General features: G+C 38.7%; 1 protein-coding gene across 2 annotated transcripts in view; it reads left to right on the top strand.

Annotated features, from left to right (window-relative positions):
* The window catches only part of PARD3B (par-3 family cell polarity regulator beta), a 392,276-nt gene that overhangs the window by 153,021 nt on the left and 220,582 nt on the right, over positions 1-18,673 (top strand). For both annotated transcript variants that reach the window (XM_063400372.1, XM_063400371.1), the window contains exon 5: positions 9,745-9,836. In XM_063400372.1, the coding sequence (XP_063256442.1) occupies positions 9,745-9,836 (92 nt within the window). The remainder of the gene's footprint in view (positions 1-9,744; positions 9,837-18,673) is intronic.

The raw sequence follows: 18,673 nt of genomic DNA, 5'->3' as shown, positions 1-18,673 counted from the left end.
TTTGATTTGATCTTTAAATTTTGGAAACCCCTGTTATTCACTCCCACCATCATTGGTGATGGTGAAGACACGTGTAATTTTAAATTTGATTAAAAAACCAGGTGAAGTCAGTAAAGAATTTATTGCAAGGAATAGAGATGCAAGGTTAAAGTACCACTTGTACATTGACCTCTTAGATAATACACAGTTTTTAGAAGCCTTTGAGATAATATTGGGGGCATACTGTTGTAACAAAAGCAGAAAGTTTTAATTCAGTAGTGCAATTACATTTCTAAAGTTTTCTTTATCGTGCATTAGATTTGTGGGATTTTTTTTAAGTGTTCAGAATTAGTGTCTTTATGTGGCAGGAATAAAATGCAAATTTTATTTGTGGGAGAAGCAGGGATGTGGCATCATAGATAATACTGTCTAGATAAGATTTAGATGTCCTTTAAGTACTACTTTTATGAAGAAAGTTTATCTTGATGTAATACATAGTGGGTTAGGAGATATTTTTTCTTTACTTTAAAAAAGGAATACGAGCAGTTTTCCTCTAAAGAAAGAAGAAATTAATCAAAATGCAGCTTTGTAGTTTGCAAATCTCTTGTAAAATGTTCTGTCAATTAAAGATCTTGGAAGGCTTCAAGCAGTGAGTCAAGCCAGGAAAGGTCGTGCTGGTGTTCTCTTGGTCTGAGAAAATTTGGTAGATTTTCGCGGAGAAACATTAATTTCTTTCCCCTTTTTTTGCAATACTAATTGCCCAGTGGGAGTTCCTAACCAAAAGAAGGGATTAGTGTGCATTTGTGTGGAGCTAATGATAGTGCACTTTTAAATGATGCTTGTTGCCATGGGAATAATTGCTTACAAATAATTTATATAGTAACTCAGATGTCCAAAGTTTGTGTACTTTTTTTAAATGTATTTTTTTGTCTCCAAATGGATGATACAGAAAAAATTACAAATTTTAGCTTGGAAACACCTGCTTCTTTGCTGCCTTGCACTGTTGATACTACTGCTAAATATTCTTTATAATTAAAAGGCCACAAATGTATTTCTGGACAGTAAATTTAACAACAGTCTTTAAAATATGTAAGTATAATAAAAACACTACAAGGTAAATAAAATATAAATATTAATGTCCTGGCAGATAGCAGGTCAGCCAGGATATTTCAAGGGCTCTAAGCATGGCTTAGTTCAAATTAATAATCTTCCTGAGATGCAAATATTACAGACTCAGGCACAAAGTCCTCCTGATAGTGCTCTGTGGTGTCTCTGTAGGCTTGCAGTGCAGGCAGAGAGCTCACAGGCAATTAAAACCAGCATGATAAATGGGGGGAGAGCTAATAAACATATCCTCTTTTTTCAAGGTGCCAGTGATCATATGGCTGGCCAGCTAAATGCATTATTTGGATAATTATTCCAATATTGACAGCTCCTAAAAGTTGTGAACATATACTATATTACTTATGTTTCCAGTAGTTTTTTGGTTGGTGTTGATGTGTGGGTTGTTTGGTTTGGAGTTTTTTTGCACCCTTAATGGAACATTTCTGTTTATTTTAAGAATTGGTTCTTGGCCAGTAGAGGTGCCAGATCCTAATATTTATCAATATACCATCAATGCTTCTAAAAGCAGCTTTCTGCTGTTTTGGAAAAGGCATTGCTCACACCTCAGCCTAGAAATTGTTAAAAATATTGGGCCTAAGTCCAGAGTTTTATGTGTAGGAAAGCTTCTTCTGGAGACTTCTGAAGTATTTTTTACATTTTTCTTTTTCTCTCAGCCCTTCACAAATTGAAATACTTAGGCACTCCAGCTGCAACTCTTCCTTCCCTTCACCCTTGCAGAACAACTGCCAAGGAAGATGTGAACTCTCCAGTACTGTTGGAATTCGAAAAATATTTTTCTCAGTGGTAGAGTAATTTTTCATATGAGGATTCTTGGAGTTCTCTTGCCAAAATCATGTGTAACAATTTTGAACCCCAGGCCTAATCCCCTTGATCTCTTGGTGCTCTTTATAATAAAGACCTTAGTGTTTGCATAGGACTTTCAGAAAAAGAGCATTGTTTTTTCTAGCAGAGAATGCTCCTCAGCTAGATTTTTGAATGATTAGGATGAAACAGATTGGGAGTAGGGTGTAGCAGGAAGGGTCAGGGAGAGCATTTTGAAGGTTGACGTTGGCAGGGTGTGTTCTACATGCAGAAGGTGAGCGTGTCCAGAAGAGCTCAGTGGGAGGGCAGAGGAGGGAACCTGGCTGGTGCAGCTTGTGTCCCTGGAGGAGTGAAGCTCCCCTGATTCTGGTGCTCCCTGGGAGTGTGTTTGATTCTAGCACTATCTTCCTGATGTAGGAGGAGGGGGCTCCAAGGTGTCTGCTGCCTTGGGGCCAGCAGTAATTAGGAGAGAAGAAGAGGTTGCCTCCCATGCTTAACCCAGGAGCGGGGTGCCCTTCCCTGGTGTTGGGGGCTCAGCACATCCTGTGTGCTACTGAGAATTTGCCCTCATGTTATTCTGACTGAAGCTGTTGACCACTGAGCTAAAGCATAAGCAGTAACTTTAAAAATGTTCCTGCCCCACTTTTCCCAAAGATGCTGAGCACTTCCCTTGGACTACACCTGTGATACAGTTGCTCTGAACCTCCTTCAGTGCCAGCTCAGCTGGAGCACTTGGGCGTGCTGGGCAGGGGGATCTCAGCAGCTCAGTGTCTGCACTGCACAGAGAGGATGTAATCCACCAGTTTAATGATGACCCTCAGCTGAGAGCTGTTAACAAACAATTTGGGGTAATAATTTCTTACTCCAGACGGGTTCTCAGGAGAGTGTCCGTTTATGCCCTTGGTTTAAAATAACCTTTTAAATGCCAAGATCACAACTCACCACAATATTCAAGAAATCCATTGGTAGTTGAGGGGAAGAATATTGCTGTTGTGGTTCCTGAAACTGTCATGTAATTGCTAAAAGCCGTACTATATTATGGCTTTTCTTTGTGCTCTGCTAATTAAACATGAATCCACTTGGATGTTATTAAAAATATCTGAAGACATACAGCTATTCTTATGTTGAAAAATATCTTTTACCAGTCCAGTTGAATACATTTCAGTTGACAAGATTGAAAGAGGCTGTGTGATTCTTATTTTCATAATAGTTGACTGCCTAAAAATCATCTTTAGCAAGTAATTAATTGCATTTGTAGATACGGCACAATTGCATCAATTATCCATTTCAAATTAATTTCATTCTGAATAGTTGAGAGGATGATGTAGTTTAATCAGTAAGTGAAATGGAAGTATTGTAAGCTGTTTAGAAATACTTCCCACGTTTTATGGCACAGTGATTTCAATCAAGCAGACCACTGGAAAAATAAGAAATAAACAGTAACAAACATTAATACTTTTCCTTCTGTTTAGCAGCATTTTATTAGCCTCCTCTGCATTGGTTTCCACCCTTGATGTATTGATGTTAGCACTACAGTGTGAACTATATTTTATTATGCTTATTTAGAAGGAAAAAAGGAAAGCTATGTTAAGCTAAAAAATTAATCTGGAATTTTTGGAGGCATTTCTATGCATGCTTTTGCAATACTAAACCATTCTTGCATATATTTTAGGAAGTGGTTTTGGGTGTTACGTAAAGCTGTGTGGACTGGAAGATTGGAAGTTAGTCTGTTATTACCTTGGTAATGAAATATTAGCTGGGCAAATGAAATGCAGATGTTGACACCAAGTTCATACCTAATCCTTGAATGAGTGTGTGCAACAGCCAAAAAATAAAGTGATGCTTGACACGATGGCTCACCACGCACTGAGTGATGTTCAGCCTGATCCCTGAGCAGTGGTTGGTCTCTCCCAGCCAGTCCCCCCAGTTTCTGTCCTGGCCATGATGTCCTGGGCTGTGGGGTACCCCCTCGGCCATTGGGCTCAGTGTCCCAGCTGTGCTCCCTCACGGCTTCTGGTGCGCCCCTCTCTGGCAGAGCATGGGAAACTGAGGTGTCCTTGACTCTGGGCTAGCACTACTCAGCAACCAAAATATCGGTAGTTTATCAACATTAACTCTTACTAAGTCCCAGACATAGTACTGTGCCAGGTACTAGGAAGAAGATTAATCCTGTCCCAGTCCAAACCAAGATTCCTCATGACAAAAGCTTTTTCCTACACGGAGGTGTTACTGCTACAGTTACAGTGCAGGTCTCTGCTGACTGGAAGCTTGTTATGTATTTCACTTGCCAGATTGTTCCCTGGCCTAGGGATAACCTGACTCTGCACATGGGAAGTAATAAAGATAAGATAAATGTTTTCTTTTTGAAAGGATTTTGTGCCACATCTTCAATTAGGCCTATTGTGGATTTAAGGCTGAATAGAGGAAGAGAGATACTGATTTTCAGTCTGAAATATTTTGAAAGCTTGTGGTGTGCTGCATTCTTCTGTTTGCAGACTGAGGCTGACTAGTATCGTAATGAAGGACAGTGGTTATTGTGGCTGAACAAAGTTTCTTAGTCATTTCAGGAACACTCAACTTTTATTTTGTTCCAACAGACCAAGTGAGCCACAGAGAAGCCTTTTGGGCCTAGAAAGTCATGAACAGTTGGCCAAGAACTTGAAAACAGCATAGAATGTTACTGCTGGGCCTTACTGCAAGATATGTGTAACTTTCATTCAGATAGGGTTATCATATTTTAACCTGTGTTTGGTTATATTATTACTGATCAACAAGGGGCCTTCATGTGTGTATTCCATAAATTATGTGGTTTTCTGTATGCAATGTCGGGTATTGCATTTGTTGTTTTAGGTAAAGGTAAACAACTTTGTAACACCAACTAATTGGTTTGGGAATATTTATGAAAGTGTTGATTTTTAAAGCTAAATATAGTGCTATGGCTTTTTAAACTCATTTTGGCTGTCAGAAATGCTCACATGATTCTGAAAGTGTTGCTAAAAATGTTCAATTTTTAAATACAGTAATTAAAATTGTCTGTTGTGAGAGCAGTAGATGAGACATTTCCTGCATTTGTAAACGAAGCATCCCTTTCACCCCCAGGTTTCCTTGCATCTCACTGTTTATGTTGGTGGGATCTGAACTCTTACTGAACCTTCTTGGAGGAGGATTTGCTGTTGGCCAAGCAGGGAGAGGGAGCTCTGCAGCCTGGCACCCTGCTCCATGACCTTCTGCTCTTTGATTGGGACACTCTTCCTTTGTTTTAAAGAGCTGGGGCCCTCAGGGAATACAGTACTGGAAACTGGAACTTCAGACAGACATTTTCACTTTTAACTTTGTTGTTAGAAGAAAGTCTCAGATAAAGATACTTTCCCTTGGGTATACCAGACTGTTTGAGTGCTAATTTGAGTAGATACGTGTACTTCTTCTATTAATAGATCTTACTTATTTCCTTCAAGTTTATTCCTAGTGTTTGATGACCATTTTATATGCCAAGTGTATCCTGCACTCAGTATTTTCTCTAGTTGTTTATTTAGAGTCCTTTTTCTCTAAATTTATCTATTTTGGGATTTTTCTCATGTTGGTTATTGTATAATAAGTTTTTTTTCAAAGAAGATAGGATGTTTTTTGCTACACAGCTTTCCTAAAAATGATGTATTGGCAATTTTATGCTACCCAAAAACCTACTTGTCTTAAGAATGAATTGTGTTCTGAGCCTACCAGACAGACTTTAGGGCCCTTCTATAGCCACTGGTGGCCAGTGAATATTTCTAAAGTTTTCTTGCTGAGCTAGGTGGTATAATCTGCTCTTGTGGGAATGTGCAAACTTCAGCTACAGAAGAACCCCAGCAGAAGATTTGTTGTTAGCTAAAACGGAATTCAAAACTACAATCTAGCCAGAGTTTAGGTAGCAAATGGATGTAGTGCAGGTTTTTTTGAAGATACCAAAATCCAGATTTTTTGGGTTGCAATAATAGTGAGAAAACAGGGCAGGGGAGTGGTGGGCAGCCTGGCAGTCAAGGCCAGCACTGCTGTGTTGGCTGCTCAGGGCTGCACCCTACAAACGATTGGTTTGACCATTTTCAGTCAATTCTGTCTCTCTCTGTCTCTTTTACAAGCCAAAAATGGATACTTTCATGTCTCTGTCCAAAAGTGCCACTCTTGCTTTTCCCCTCCGATATTTTGTGGGTTTTATGAAATAGGCCTTTTCAAGGATTAAAGAAAAAAACCCATACACTTGGTCATATTCCCTAAGCTCAATAAGACCACGACTGACTGCATCATATTTATTGCTGTTGCTAACATATGCCCATTCTGACTGTTGAATTTAGAAGAGTGGATGCTCAAAAAGTAGAAAATGTCACTACTGGTACATGCTCTGTCACTCCTTCCACTGTCTCATGTACACGTTTACCTAACTCGAGAGCTGTCCCATAATGAGTACAAGACTCTTCCTAACATTTGGGTTGCAGTTGTTTGCAGAGGGTGTTATTTAATAGAATCACTCTCTTCTGCTTACCCCTAATTTGAAGAACATGCTTTTAGTAGCATTAAGAGGACTTGCTTAGTTCAAATTATCCCTGTGTAAATAAATATGTAAATAAATTGTAATAACTTCCACTGTTCTTAGATGCATATGCTTCCTTGGCTTTTGTTTTTACCATACCATTTTGAATTTTATTGCTATGTCCTAAGTGAAAACTGCAGTTCTGTCACTGTAAATCTGTTACAGTGTCAGCTGAATTTGAGTCAAGGTTTGTTAGTCAATGTCCTTAATCCTGCTACTATTGAGAAACTGACAATCAGTCTTTAAAAACTGAAGCAGAGATTGAGCATTTTTGTGTGTATTGGATCATTGTTTTTTGACAATGTCTTTAATTGTGCGTTTTTGGTTTGCTATTATTCTGCTTGTTTGTCAGGAGATGATCTGTTTAAATTTACTGAGCTTCTGATGTAATGCTCAAGTATGAAAGGAATTTGTCCATTTGTAGTGATTGTTACGTGACTGGAGCTCTAATGTCATTCTCAGAGAGCTCACTTCTAATGTCAGTGTTATGATTCATGTTTCCTTGATCAGTTAAGCCTTTAAATATATCTGGCTTTGTGTTTATTGACTTGAGCATGTGATAATCTGTGAGATGTGGGGGCACTATACTCCTGCAAATCTAAACAGGCAGTGGTGTGCAGGATGGGATTCTGACACGGAACTTTTTCTGAAATCCTTCAGCACACTTCCCTCCAGTCAGGAGAGGATTACTTTTCCTTAGTAGCTTTTATTCTTAAATTTAAACAAGCAAAACCCCTACACCACAATAAACAAACACACCAACCTAAAAAAACCCCATAAACTAAAGAAACAAAAAAAGCAAGCTGTAAGGTTATGGACTCCAAACTTCATCCTGTAATTCCTCATGGGAGTTTCATCTTGTGGAAAGATTAAAACGTGGACTTGTATGATTGTCAGCTGCCTCACAAGGTTACCCCACATTTTCTGGCACAGGAATGATCATGCCCCGAAGTGTATGAGACATGTTTATAAATCTGGTTTTGAAGACCTCTTCCAAAGGTCTGATAGCTCTAGTATCTATAATAATCCTCTTATCCAGTTTTAAGATACTTTCTGCTGGTCTGGCCTTTATCAGAAATGAAAGCTGTTTGTTGCCATCTTTTTGTAAGGACCTCTTGCTTGTCTTGGAGCGTAACTGTGCTCTTAGCAATGTTGTGCTGTGCCACAAAGCAAATTGAAGTATGAGTTTATACTTGTTGATCAAAAATTTTTTCTTTCTGGTCAAAAAATCTGTGAATCACTCAAGAGAAACAAGATCCGAGATTGTGTTCTGAACATCAGCATTTATCATTGCTGGGAAATCTGTTTCCCAGAAAAGGGGAGATGGGACAAGCATGGATGTAATCTCACCACAGCAAAAACAGCAGTAACCAAAAGCCCAGAAACAGAGAAATAGCATTGCTTGCATGGCTGGTGTAGAGTGCAAGGAAGGCTTCAGATGGCCTGAAACAGTTCTGAGGCGTGAGCAGCACATTCTCTGTCATGTACTGTGTTGCAGCCAGTGTCTGGGGGAAAAGGGTCTAGTTAATCACAACCCTGAATCTGCTCATGGCGTGACTATATCGAGCTTTCCATCAAGAAGAGCCTTTGGAGGAGCACCAGTGTTGTCAGTGGCAGCTGAAACACAGGTTAGCTTTGTTGGGAGCATTATTTTTAAAGGGTTTGTCTGCTTACAGCATCTACTGCTATCTAAATACATTTTTAAAAGCTTTTGTCAAGACAAGGTTTTAACATAGGAAGGCTGTGGGTCTGATTTCTGTTGGTAATGTACTGCTTGAGGTCGAACTCTTGATTTACAAGATTAGTATGGAACATACTTCATATAACCAAGAATTGTTCCTTGACATGTGGTTCCACTGTGAAAAGTGATTGGAAGAGATGGCTCATACTCAATACACAGCTTTTAAAAGTGGTTCTTTATTAGTGACAGAAGTTCACTTCGAGTGAACTGAATTGGCCTTGCAGTTGAAGCCAAGTCTGTTGGCTTCTGCTCTAATTAACACACAAAGAGCATCACTGCCAGTATTATAGGTTCAAAGCACCACGTGAACCAAAAGGGATCCAGCTTCGTTTGTATCTCAAGGGTTTGCTTGCAAGGCTGCTCATGATTTTGATGTGCAAGGCAACCCACACTTGCCCCCAACTCTCGTGATACTTATAAACTAAAAATAAGTTCTACAAATCTTTGAGGGACTGGAAGCACCAAACCTTTAAAACCATCTTTTGAAAAGAACCATCTTTTGAGAGAAGCTGGAACTTCTAATAACCTGTGCAGAACTTTTATTGAAAATTAAATTACCTATCTAGTTGGCTTTGTTCCTTGAAATTAATTTATAGCATTGCTACCTTTTGCCTTGAAACAACTTAATATGGCAAGTGTATACACTGGTAAACTGTACCACTGCAACAACAACAAAAGAAAATGATTAACTTTAGCCTTTATCTGGTTAAGATCAGGCTCTGAATTCAATTCTCTTAGTGTGTTGACAGCTGAAGATTTATGTCTTCCAGCTCTATTCCTGTTACGGAGTTGACAGAAGTGACCCCTCCAAAAAAGGTCTTTGTTACGGATTTTGCTCTGTTTACATTATTGCCATAAGGGTTGGGATGAAGTACAGTATGTTAAAGCTAATACATCACCTGCTGACAGTGGTCTTATCTCATTGGTAACTATTTCCCTCTCCCAGTATGAAAAAAATGCAAACATTGAGTGGAAGAATCACAAAAAAAAAAGTTAAATAATAGTTTTCAAGAGCTTTAGCATTGGTGTCTGGACTCTGTGTGCCTGTATTTTTGTGTCTGATTGTCCAAATGGCTGCATAATTTCTTTTTCTGGGAAGCTACTCTGAAAATATGTCTTTGCCAGATAAACACTGCCAAGGGATAGAGCACAAAAAAAAACAAGCAGTTGGTTTTACTCAAGTTCTGTGTGATCTTTTGGGAGAAAGGAGGCAGCTCAGAGTGGGAGAGAATGGCATTCAGGTTAGATAGACAGAGAAGAAAGTAAAGCAGTACAACTTTACAACATTAAGCTTCTCCAGGGGAAGGGTGGTGCGACTGGCACGAGGAGAGGACTTTAGGGACTCTCCTGTTTGTCCAAATGCTGTGTCACAGGTGCTCCATCCAGAACAGGTCTTTCAGTCCTCACTGTCAGTGAGATGATGTTATTCTATGACTGACCTTCTCTTCCAAATAGAGACTTAAAAACACACACACTGTTCTATATGCATGATTCCGTACAGGGTTTCAGTGTGCACTTTGAAATCTCTCCACAGGGTGCTTCCCAGGCGTCCTTTCAGGATGGGGACATGAACCTCGCTGGACCCACAGAACTGCTGTTGGCTCAGAGGGCCCGGCTCCCTAGCAGGTAGGAGCATCTTCTGTTTGGTGCTGGCTCAAGTGTGATTCATCAATTTATGCAATACGAGACTGACTTCTCATTCCAGCTGCACCTCTGGTTCTGCACTGTGCTTCTCATCACCACGACCTCTTCCTCCTCCTGCCTTTCTCACCCTAAAATTGCATTCGATTCACATACCAGAGCACATATTTGAACATGACAATCTCTTACCATTGTTGAATAGGAATGATTTTTGTGTTGTTTGTAGTATAAGGGTAAGGGGAAGATCTGGATTTTGGTTTCTGTTCAGTCCTGCAAGTGTTTCATGTCTTGAGATAGAGGGTGTTCTTAAATCATATATATCTCAATAAATAACTACTTAACTGAACCACATAACCCTAAAATTATCTCCTTTGGTTTAGGTGCCACCTCCAGTATTGAGTGGTAAGGTTATTGCTTTGCTATATCCTGCAGTAAATTTTGTATCTGTGTTCATACACAGTGTAAACTATTGGTAATATTTGCAATATTTCCGTGTGTTTCTTCACTAGAGAAGTCAGGTGGAATAAACACTTTTCTTATCTTCATTTATAACAAACTAAAATGGCATATGCTCTTGTATCTTAATGTGGTCATGGTCCCATTGCCATTTTGGGAAATAATTTTTATTTTAACCAGTCTAAGTGTTCAACAACATTTAGGTAAATATATAAATAGGTAAATATATAATCTGCGTTAGAAACCAGTGGAGTAAAACTTGAGACCTGTGTGGCTGAAACAAGAGGAGAGGAAATTAGGTGTTCTCAAGAGGTTTGGTAATAAGCAACAATGTTTATTGCTCCTTAAATCAAAGGGAAAATTCTAAAAGGCTGAAATGAAATTGAAGAATAATGATTTTGTAGATAGCATTTGTTACACCAAATTATCAAGCCAGGGTGCCACAGTGTCAGAGAGTAAGTTAATCAGCTCCTCAGTGGTGGTGGTGGAGTGTTTGCGTGCTGCTGTTTTTCTATCTCACCATAAGCTGAAATTTCATTTTTGACTGGTGATTCAGGTTGTGCCGAAGTCACCTTTTTGAGCAGGTAAAGGAAGTCAGTGCTTTGTCCAGTATCTTGTGTTTGTTGCTGAACTCTTGAGATATATATATATAGCACATTGTATAATTAAATTAAGAAGTGTTACATGACAAACTTCTACGTGACAGCTAAAATGTGAAAAATTAATCTGTTTCGATTTTAATGATGGCAGATAGTCATTTGCTATAATTCTGCAGCTCATAGTTGTTTGTCAAAACAGTGTAAGATAAAACTCATGAAATAAACAGTATCTGCATGCCTTAATCTTAGAACATTTATCCTTGCAAACATCTGAGAAAAAACAAGTCTTAATTTTACCTCCATGGGGTCTGGGAAAGAGGCATGAATCTGTACCCCATGCCTGTGGGGGAGTTTGCAAAAGTGGGGACTCAAACATTGCTGGTGATTTGGGCCATGCCAGGATTTGTGGGGAAGGGTCATCTTTCCTTTCACAGCATTTCAAAATCTCAAAAATTTTTCTTTTCCTTACAAAGGGATTAATTTCTCAGGTTTTCTTGTTCTTTGAGTCATAATTTCAGTAATTTTGTGGGCAGTTTTATCATCTTGGTACAGTTGTATTTTTTGACTCAGTCTGGGTATTTTCCTCCCTCCTGGAGGCCTCCCTGTCACTCAATGCCTATGCCATTTGTAATTCCTTCTCCTGCCTGCCGATACTGATACATATTTTTAGAATGGTCTCATCATGATAAGGAACTGGAGTGCTTTTCCAGCTTTCCCTGCACCTGCTGGGCCTGTAAGTCACACGCCTGCTGATTAGTGTTCATCATGCAGGTATAGAACTTACTTCAGTCACTGATGTGTATTTTCTGTTCATGGAATATTGCTAAAGACTTCTCCAGCTTGTTTCACCTGAGGTAATTATTATGCATCACCAAATATATGCACTCATTTGTCTCTTGATCCGTTAATTTGTAATGGGGATTAATCAAGCTCTGTGCACACTCTGTTCATATTTACTGTTTTCCTTATGCCTTTACTAGGGTGTTTTAGGCTACCTAAGTGCTCTTAGGAATTTTCTGAGAGCATATTATTGTTTGTCAAGTTAAACAATTGGTTGCTTGCCTTTGGGATTCTTCAGAAGGTTCTGATACTGGTTTGCTTCATAATTTGGTGTCTGTTGGAAACACTGACAATGACAAAACCCCTGGTGATACTTTTCAGAGGTATTCAGATTTCTGAAGCAGCCATGTCTCCTCTGGAATGTCACAAACCAGCCAAGAATAAACTTGGGTTTCTGTTGATCTCTTTCAGTTTTTACTGAATTCTGCAAAACATGGGAACGTGGAAGGAAAAATAATAAAGAATATAAATTTGGACCCACTTGATTGATGCCGGAGTATCAACCAAGTAGGTGTTGAACAGATAGGGAGCAGAGGGAAAGCTGGCCAGAACAGGGTATTCCCAAGAATCCTTTTTCATTGGTAATAGGGGTTTTTGGTGCTGTTTTTGAGATGAATTGTCTTAATCTTGACTGCATTATCTGAAAACTATGGGTCAAAACCAACCAAGCAAATGAAAATCAAAACAAAATGGAGAGAAAGGAGCAGTTTTTCATAGAGTCACAGTAGAGTAGTTTTACCAAAATGTGCTTTGTTTGTGGTTCCTGTGTCCTGAGGAGATTTTAATAAACACTGTTTTGTCTGCAAGAATTGAGATGGGTATTATGAGGACTTTTTCATCAAAATTGTGAATTATATTGGAGTATTTGTAAAATATTCCACCTTCTTCAAACAGTGAACATGAGAAATTCTGAACGCAGTAGTTTGTAAGATGAAATTAGTTCATAGCTCTGTGAAATTCACAGGAATTTCAAAAATCAAAGAATTTAAATTTTATAGCAATGATTTCATTTTTGTTTGGCTTTTTTCATGTAAGTCGAGTTTTTTAAACTGCTTTTCCAAAAGTGTTTTCATTAGAAGTAGAAGGTTTATAAAGGGAAATAATGAGTCATTAGGGACCATCTGTCTGTCTCAATTATCTTTATTTGATTGACTGTGAGGAAGGTTTATATTAATAAAATAATATTAAATAATAAAACTATTTTTTCCACAAGCAGTAAAACAAGCATCTTAATATCTAATTTGTCTCCTTTCTGAAAAAAAAAGTGTTACTCATAATTCTGATTTATTCAGATATTTTTCTTATTGAATTTTAAAGTCATTAGGGCCATGAGGGACCACCAGGTCATTAACCCTTCATTTAAATCTGCCACATGAAGAGATGTTAATAAAAGTAATATTTCAGCCTAATTGTGAGCTACTCCATGCTGTGGACAAAAGGCTGTGGAAGAAAGAAAACTACTACTGTCCTTCCCTGCTTTCCTTCCTGTCCCTGAGTTTGGTAAGCTTTAAGGCCTGTAATGCTTGAGCCAAACAGCAGCTCGTCACCTGGGCAAATGGTCAGAGCCTTCTCATCAGAGCAGCAGCCTGTCTGAGGTCACAGTTCCTTTCTAACTGCAGCCAGTAATGGCTATTGCAGAGGGAGGCAGAGAAAAAGGGTACCAGGATTAATATTTCATGACTGAGAAGCCTAGTCAGTTGAACTTTAAGATCCAGACTTGGATTGTTTTGTATTCCTCACTCAAACAGGAAAACTGTTTGATTTGAAGAAAGGCAGTTCGCTGGTTTAAGTCTGTGAAATCAGTTGCACATGGAGTAAATGAGTGTCAGTATGGAGAGGTTTAGGCTCCTCTACTTTGGAGTTAATGGGAAATCCCCTTACCTGGATTCTCTTCAAACATTTCACTGCAGAAGTACTGGGAAACCTCAGGACTGTATCCCTTGGGAGTCTGAAAATTTTAATTTGACATTTTGAGAGTTGAACTTTACTATAGGAGAGGCCTAAAACATCGGGTCATTGGAATGTTTTTTAATGGAATAAATAATGACAATCCTCTTGTAAATTCTGAAGGTGGCTTTTTTGTTGTTGTTGTTGTTATTTATTTGTGAGTAAAGATGATGTTTAGGGTAAAGGAAGCCAAACTATCAATGTATAAAATTTTGTATTTCTCAGTGCCTTTTTTCATGTTCTGTACTAGTAAAACAGAGAGTCTTGTTCATAGTAAGAGCAGACCCTTGGTACTCTATAGATGGTCACAACTTTTAGCACTGAATTCCTTAGCACACCGTACATGGGAATAGTGGTTTAGAAAAGCTTTCTTTTCTCAGTAAAAATCACTGTGTTAAGGAGCAGTAAACACAGATCTGCTTGGAAGTGGATGTTTAGCTTAATAGCAGCGGATTAGCTGGAACGCAAAGGGTAATTTATGCATAGATAATTCATTGCGTGTTTTCATTATGTTCGCTTTTGCTGTCTTCCCACTTCTTTTTAGCAGAGGTCAGGGTCAGTTCCTTGGTTTAAGCACTGTAGATACATAATTAAAGTGTAGCTGAAGCTTTTTTTCCTTCTCTGTGTTTTCCTATTTTTAACCTACTGTGTTGTTCATTAGTCTAACAACAGAGAATTGGAACAATTTGATTTAAAGAAAAAAGACACAAAGTCTCAGTGCTTGCAGGCTGTCTGATTTCTCTCTAAAACTTCAGAGTTAATCTTGTGAGAACTAACTAATTTTAGTGTGGAAAATAAGTCTGTAGGAGCTAGATGAATGCATTTTAGTTAGGAGAAGGTGCTTTGTTTCCTCTTCTAACTTGAAACTGGAAGATTTTGACATTATTTCATAGTAAATATTTGAATTGTGGATAGTTGATTTAGTGTTTAGAGTGGAGCAGCTGCTGTGTTCCTGTCTCTTGTAAAAGAGTGACCAGTTTCCTTAACTGTACCTGGAATATTTATCCTTGCCTGCACACTGAGTTGCTTTTTCTTCTCCTTGTAGGCTGCTCTCTAGCCCTATTTAGATATTTTTCTGATTTTCAGAATTTGAGTGTGTTCACACTGTGTAACGTCTTGAGTTCCAACTTCTTTAGGGCTTTCGAGGCATTTTCACCAAAGGTTTGAGCACCTAGTTGAAAAGAGGAAGGGAAATATGCAGAGGAGGGGTGGGAGGTGGGTGGGAAGTATGCTGCCTGAGAGGTTTAATTTAGCTGACTACTCTGGTTGGAAGCCTTCTCTGGATGAGTGAGGACAAATACTTTATTACCATCAGTAACTGTATTGGTTTAGTGTGTGAAAAAAGTACACTGCAGTCATCAGTATCTTTATTTGGATAAATTTGTGCATTTTCCTCTTTAAAATGCCCTATAGGAATTTGACATCTCCTGTAGGTCTGTGCTCTCTACCAGACATCAACACCTTTTGTCGATGGATGCTCTCCCTGCTGGAATGGCAGCACTGGAGGAAGAGGCATGGAACTGGAGGTGCAAGTGAAGAACAAGCAAGGAGATACAGTTTAATAACTGCATCTGTGAGCTCTCTACATCTGACTGACATTTAATTTGCCTTTTACTTGGCTGTGGTCAATAAAAACACCACATAGTATGTTCAGAATATCAGTTGTGCTTTTCTGTTTGCAAGGGAAACATTGACATTCTGCACTAAAAGATTTTTTTCAGATATGGCATCTTACTAATCTGTACCTTTTCTTTAGGACACTTGAGAAAGTGTTGAATTTCACTAAAATTGCAAAGGAAAATGCCATTGGAATGGTAAATACTTTGTGTTTGCTCAAGCAGTAGGTTCTTGTGACATACACACGATGACAAGTTTTGCCCAGTAACCCATGCAGTAAGCAGCTTTTCTGAGGCACTGTCTTCACTGTGTTGCAAAACAATTAATCTGCTTTAGACTGTGCCTGCTGCATTCTCCAAGAGCAATCCTGCCAAGTGTTTGTAGCTGGGGAAGGTCAAAGCCCCTCAGGGAACCCTTTCTTGCTTCAACAACACATAACATTTATTTCTGGAGAGGATTCCCTTTTGAGCACCTGTGTGCTCAGTGGTTGGAGTCGGTTCTTCAGTGTGTTCTTGGGTGGTTTGCAGAGAAGCTTTCAGCTCACAGATCTTTTCCCTTTATGTAACTCACAGACTGCTAATTCTTGATCCAGCTTTCAGGAGGGGGAGCTGTAGTATTCCACAGCAAGGACACTGCAAATCTGAGGATCAGATGGATTCACGACTAAATATGACCACTAAATGTGCAGCACTCCATTTAAATTTTGCTTTCCATGTTGCCAGTGCTGTGCATACTCACTACTCATGAGTACACTTTCTCTATCTCTTTGCTGAACAGTACTTACCAGCATTTTTAATAAAATGCAGGGCAAGCCTTGTTGACAAATGTGATGGACTGTAAAGAATCTATCAGAAATCAATAATATCAAACAAAGAAGAATTTAAATAGTAAATGATGACAGCTTCTTCGGGTTAAAAATCAATAGTACAACATCTTGAGTCAGGTCGTGCAGGACAGGTGTTCTCCCCTGAGTGAGACCTGAGTGCAGCAAGGGGAAGGGAGGTGCCAGCATGTACTGGAGGAAGCCTGAGTGCTGTGTTTCTGCTTGGGGTGGACCTTGCACTTTGGAGAAATTTCACTGACATAAAGGCTTTTTAAAGTTCAGGCTTTTTGACTGCTGTAAGAATGGATCTCTACCTATTCCATAGAGACTGAGTTCCAAGTGCAGCAAGGACAGAATTCCTGAGGTAGGAGCTCTGTCTGCTCCTTGGAGAGCAAGCAGGAGATGCTCAGAGCAGCCCACTTGAGACACCCTGTGTGCATCGCTCACCGATGCTCCCAGCCTCTCATCCCCAGCTAGGAATTTTACTCCAGATCTTTTATACTAACTTGATGGGCCAGACTTTTGTTTTCTTTTACTGCAGAAGGCATTTAAGATCTGTAGGGGAGATTTCAAAGAGAAGTAGGTCACAAATAGGTTACTAACTTCTGGAATTTTTTTTTTTTCTATTTAGATGTATGTTTGTTTTTAAAATGTCTTGAATATTGAAAAAAAATCTATTAATTACATTCTCTGTTGTCACAGCTATCAACCTGCATTAGACAGTAATTCTGCTTTCTCCTACTCCTTTAATTTTTTTCACCTAGCTCTGTCAAACTGAAGAGTCCTAGCACCTGGGTGTCCCATGTGCCTTTGGAGTTTAATAATTAGTGTTCTTACAGCTCATCCTATTTGGGATCTCACTCAGCCTTACTCTGCTCCTGAATACTTTCTCCAGTACAGTATAAACTGTAAGCCAGCATGAAATAATACAGTGCTGAGTTCTGCTGTCCTTGTGGGCAGATTAAAGCTGCCCAGAGAGGGACAGAACAAGTGAATGGCACCAAATGTGTCTGAATCTCTAATCTTTGAGGTTCTTAAATAAAAAAAACAAAACAAAACAAATAAAATCCCAGATGTTCTGGTTCTTAATTTTTTTAACTGTCATGCTTGCATAGGTATAATACAAAAAGAACATGTCCTCAAAGATCCATGAAAGTTGGTGTGAAAGGCTGTTTTCTCAGATGTAAGAGTCCCATTTTTTTGAGAAGAAGTTTATTTAGAGTAATGGATTTTTGATTAAAATTATAGTTGTGAAGTTGTTAATACAAGTATATAAAGTGTGCTCTTATTGTGGACATTTAGTGCTCTAAAACACCCATAACTTTTAGGATGTACAAAAAATTTTTAAAGTAATACATAATGTGCATGTGGTCTACTTCTTTTCACAAAGCCTATTTTTCTTAGTGTGTAGATTTCATGTTCAGTTTAAAAATAAGTTTGTATGTTTTCTTTGGCTTTCAGCCTACTTATAACTGTAAGTGCACTGATTTAATATGACAGCTCACCTGTCTGTCATAATAGCCCTCAAAGAAATTCCTGCTCTGTTTTACAGTTGCTTGGGAAGACAACTCCTCCCTAGAGCACACAGGGTTATTTGGGGACAGCTATAACTTACTTAAATTTTCCTTGTACAAATAAAAGCCCGTTCACTACTTCTGATAATTTTCTGTATCTAAAGGGCTTGGCTGTTTAATTTACTTATGCGTTTTGATTTTGTAGAAGTTCAAAAGACAATAAAAGTGGCCCTTTAATTATCTTTCTTTGTGTATTAAGAGAATTGGAGGAAGTAGAAGATGGAACTGAAAGAGGAGTTAATTTCCTATGCACGCATTGTTGAGGTTTTTGGTAACCACCCTGATTAGCTTTTCTAACCAGCTTCACCAGAAAAAAGGGATTTAAAAAATCTTACAGGAAGGTTTTGTCAGGATTTCCCCATTTGATTAATGAAGCAGGAGAATACAGGAAAGAAAAATCCACAAATGGCTGTTGATAGTGTCTGTGTTAAAAATACAGTAACATGTAAATCTGTTATATTGGGATCAATGGTGGCTTGTTGTTCAGGGTCTTTCCATTTAATATCTAGAGAACATAAATTCATTACGGTGCCAGTGTTTTTGGAAGAATGGTTTATAAAAAAAAAAAAAAACTCCCCAAAACTCACTCTGTCCCCTAATTAAAAAAAATAAAAATTATAAGCTTATTTTCCAGCCTTATTCCATATTTAGCCAATCAAACTAAGAATTATTGTATTTAGAGCACATTGCTTCTCATTAATCATTGTGCAGCTGGATAAAGGTTCATAACAACAAAACAATATTCCTGTGTTACTAGGAAGCAGTGCCAGATTTTGTCCCAGGTCATTTGCAGGGATTGTGCTCCTGGTGAGAGGGCTCAGCTGTGCCATGTGGGTCCCTGTTGTACCTAGTGTGGTGTGACTGTGCTGCCACTTCAGGGGTGATTGCAGATTCCTGATGGGTTTCGGTGCATTTTCACTGATTCTTGCATCAGATCAAATGATCGTAAGACCATGGATCAGCAAA

Source organism: Prinia subflava, chromosome 6, assembly GCF_021018805.1.
Source record: "Prinia subflava isolate CZ2003 ecotype Zambia chromosome 6, Cam_Psub_1.2, whole genome shotgun sequence".
NCBI lineage: Eukaryota > Metazoa > Chordata > Aves > Passeriformes > Cisticolidae > Prinia > Prinia subflava.
This window is presented reverse-complemented; position numbering and strand designations above follow the sequence as displayed.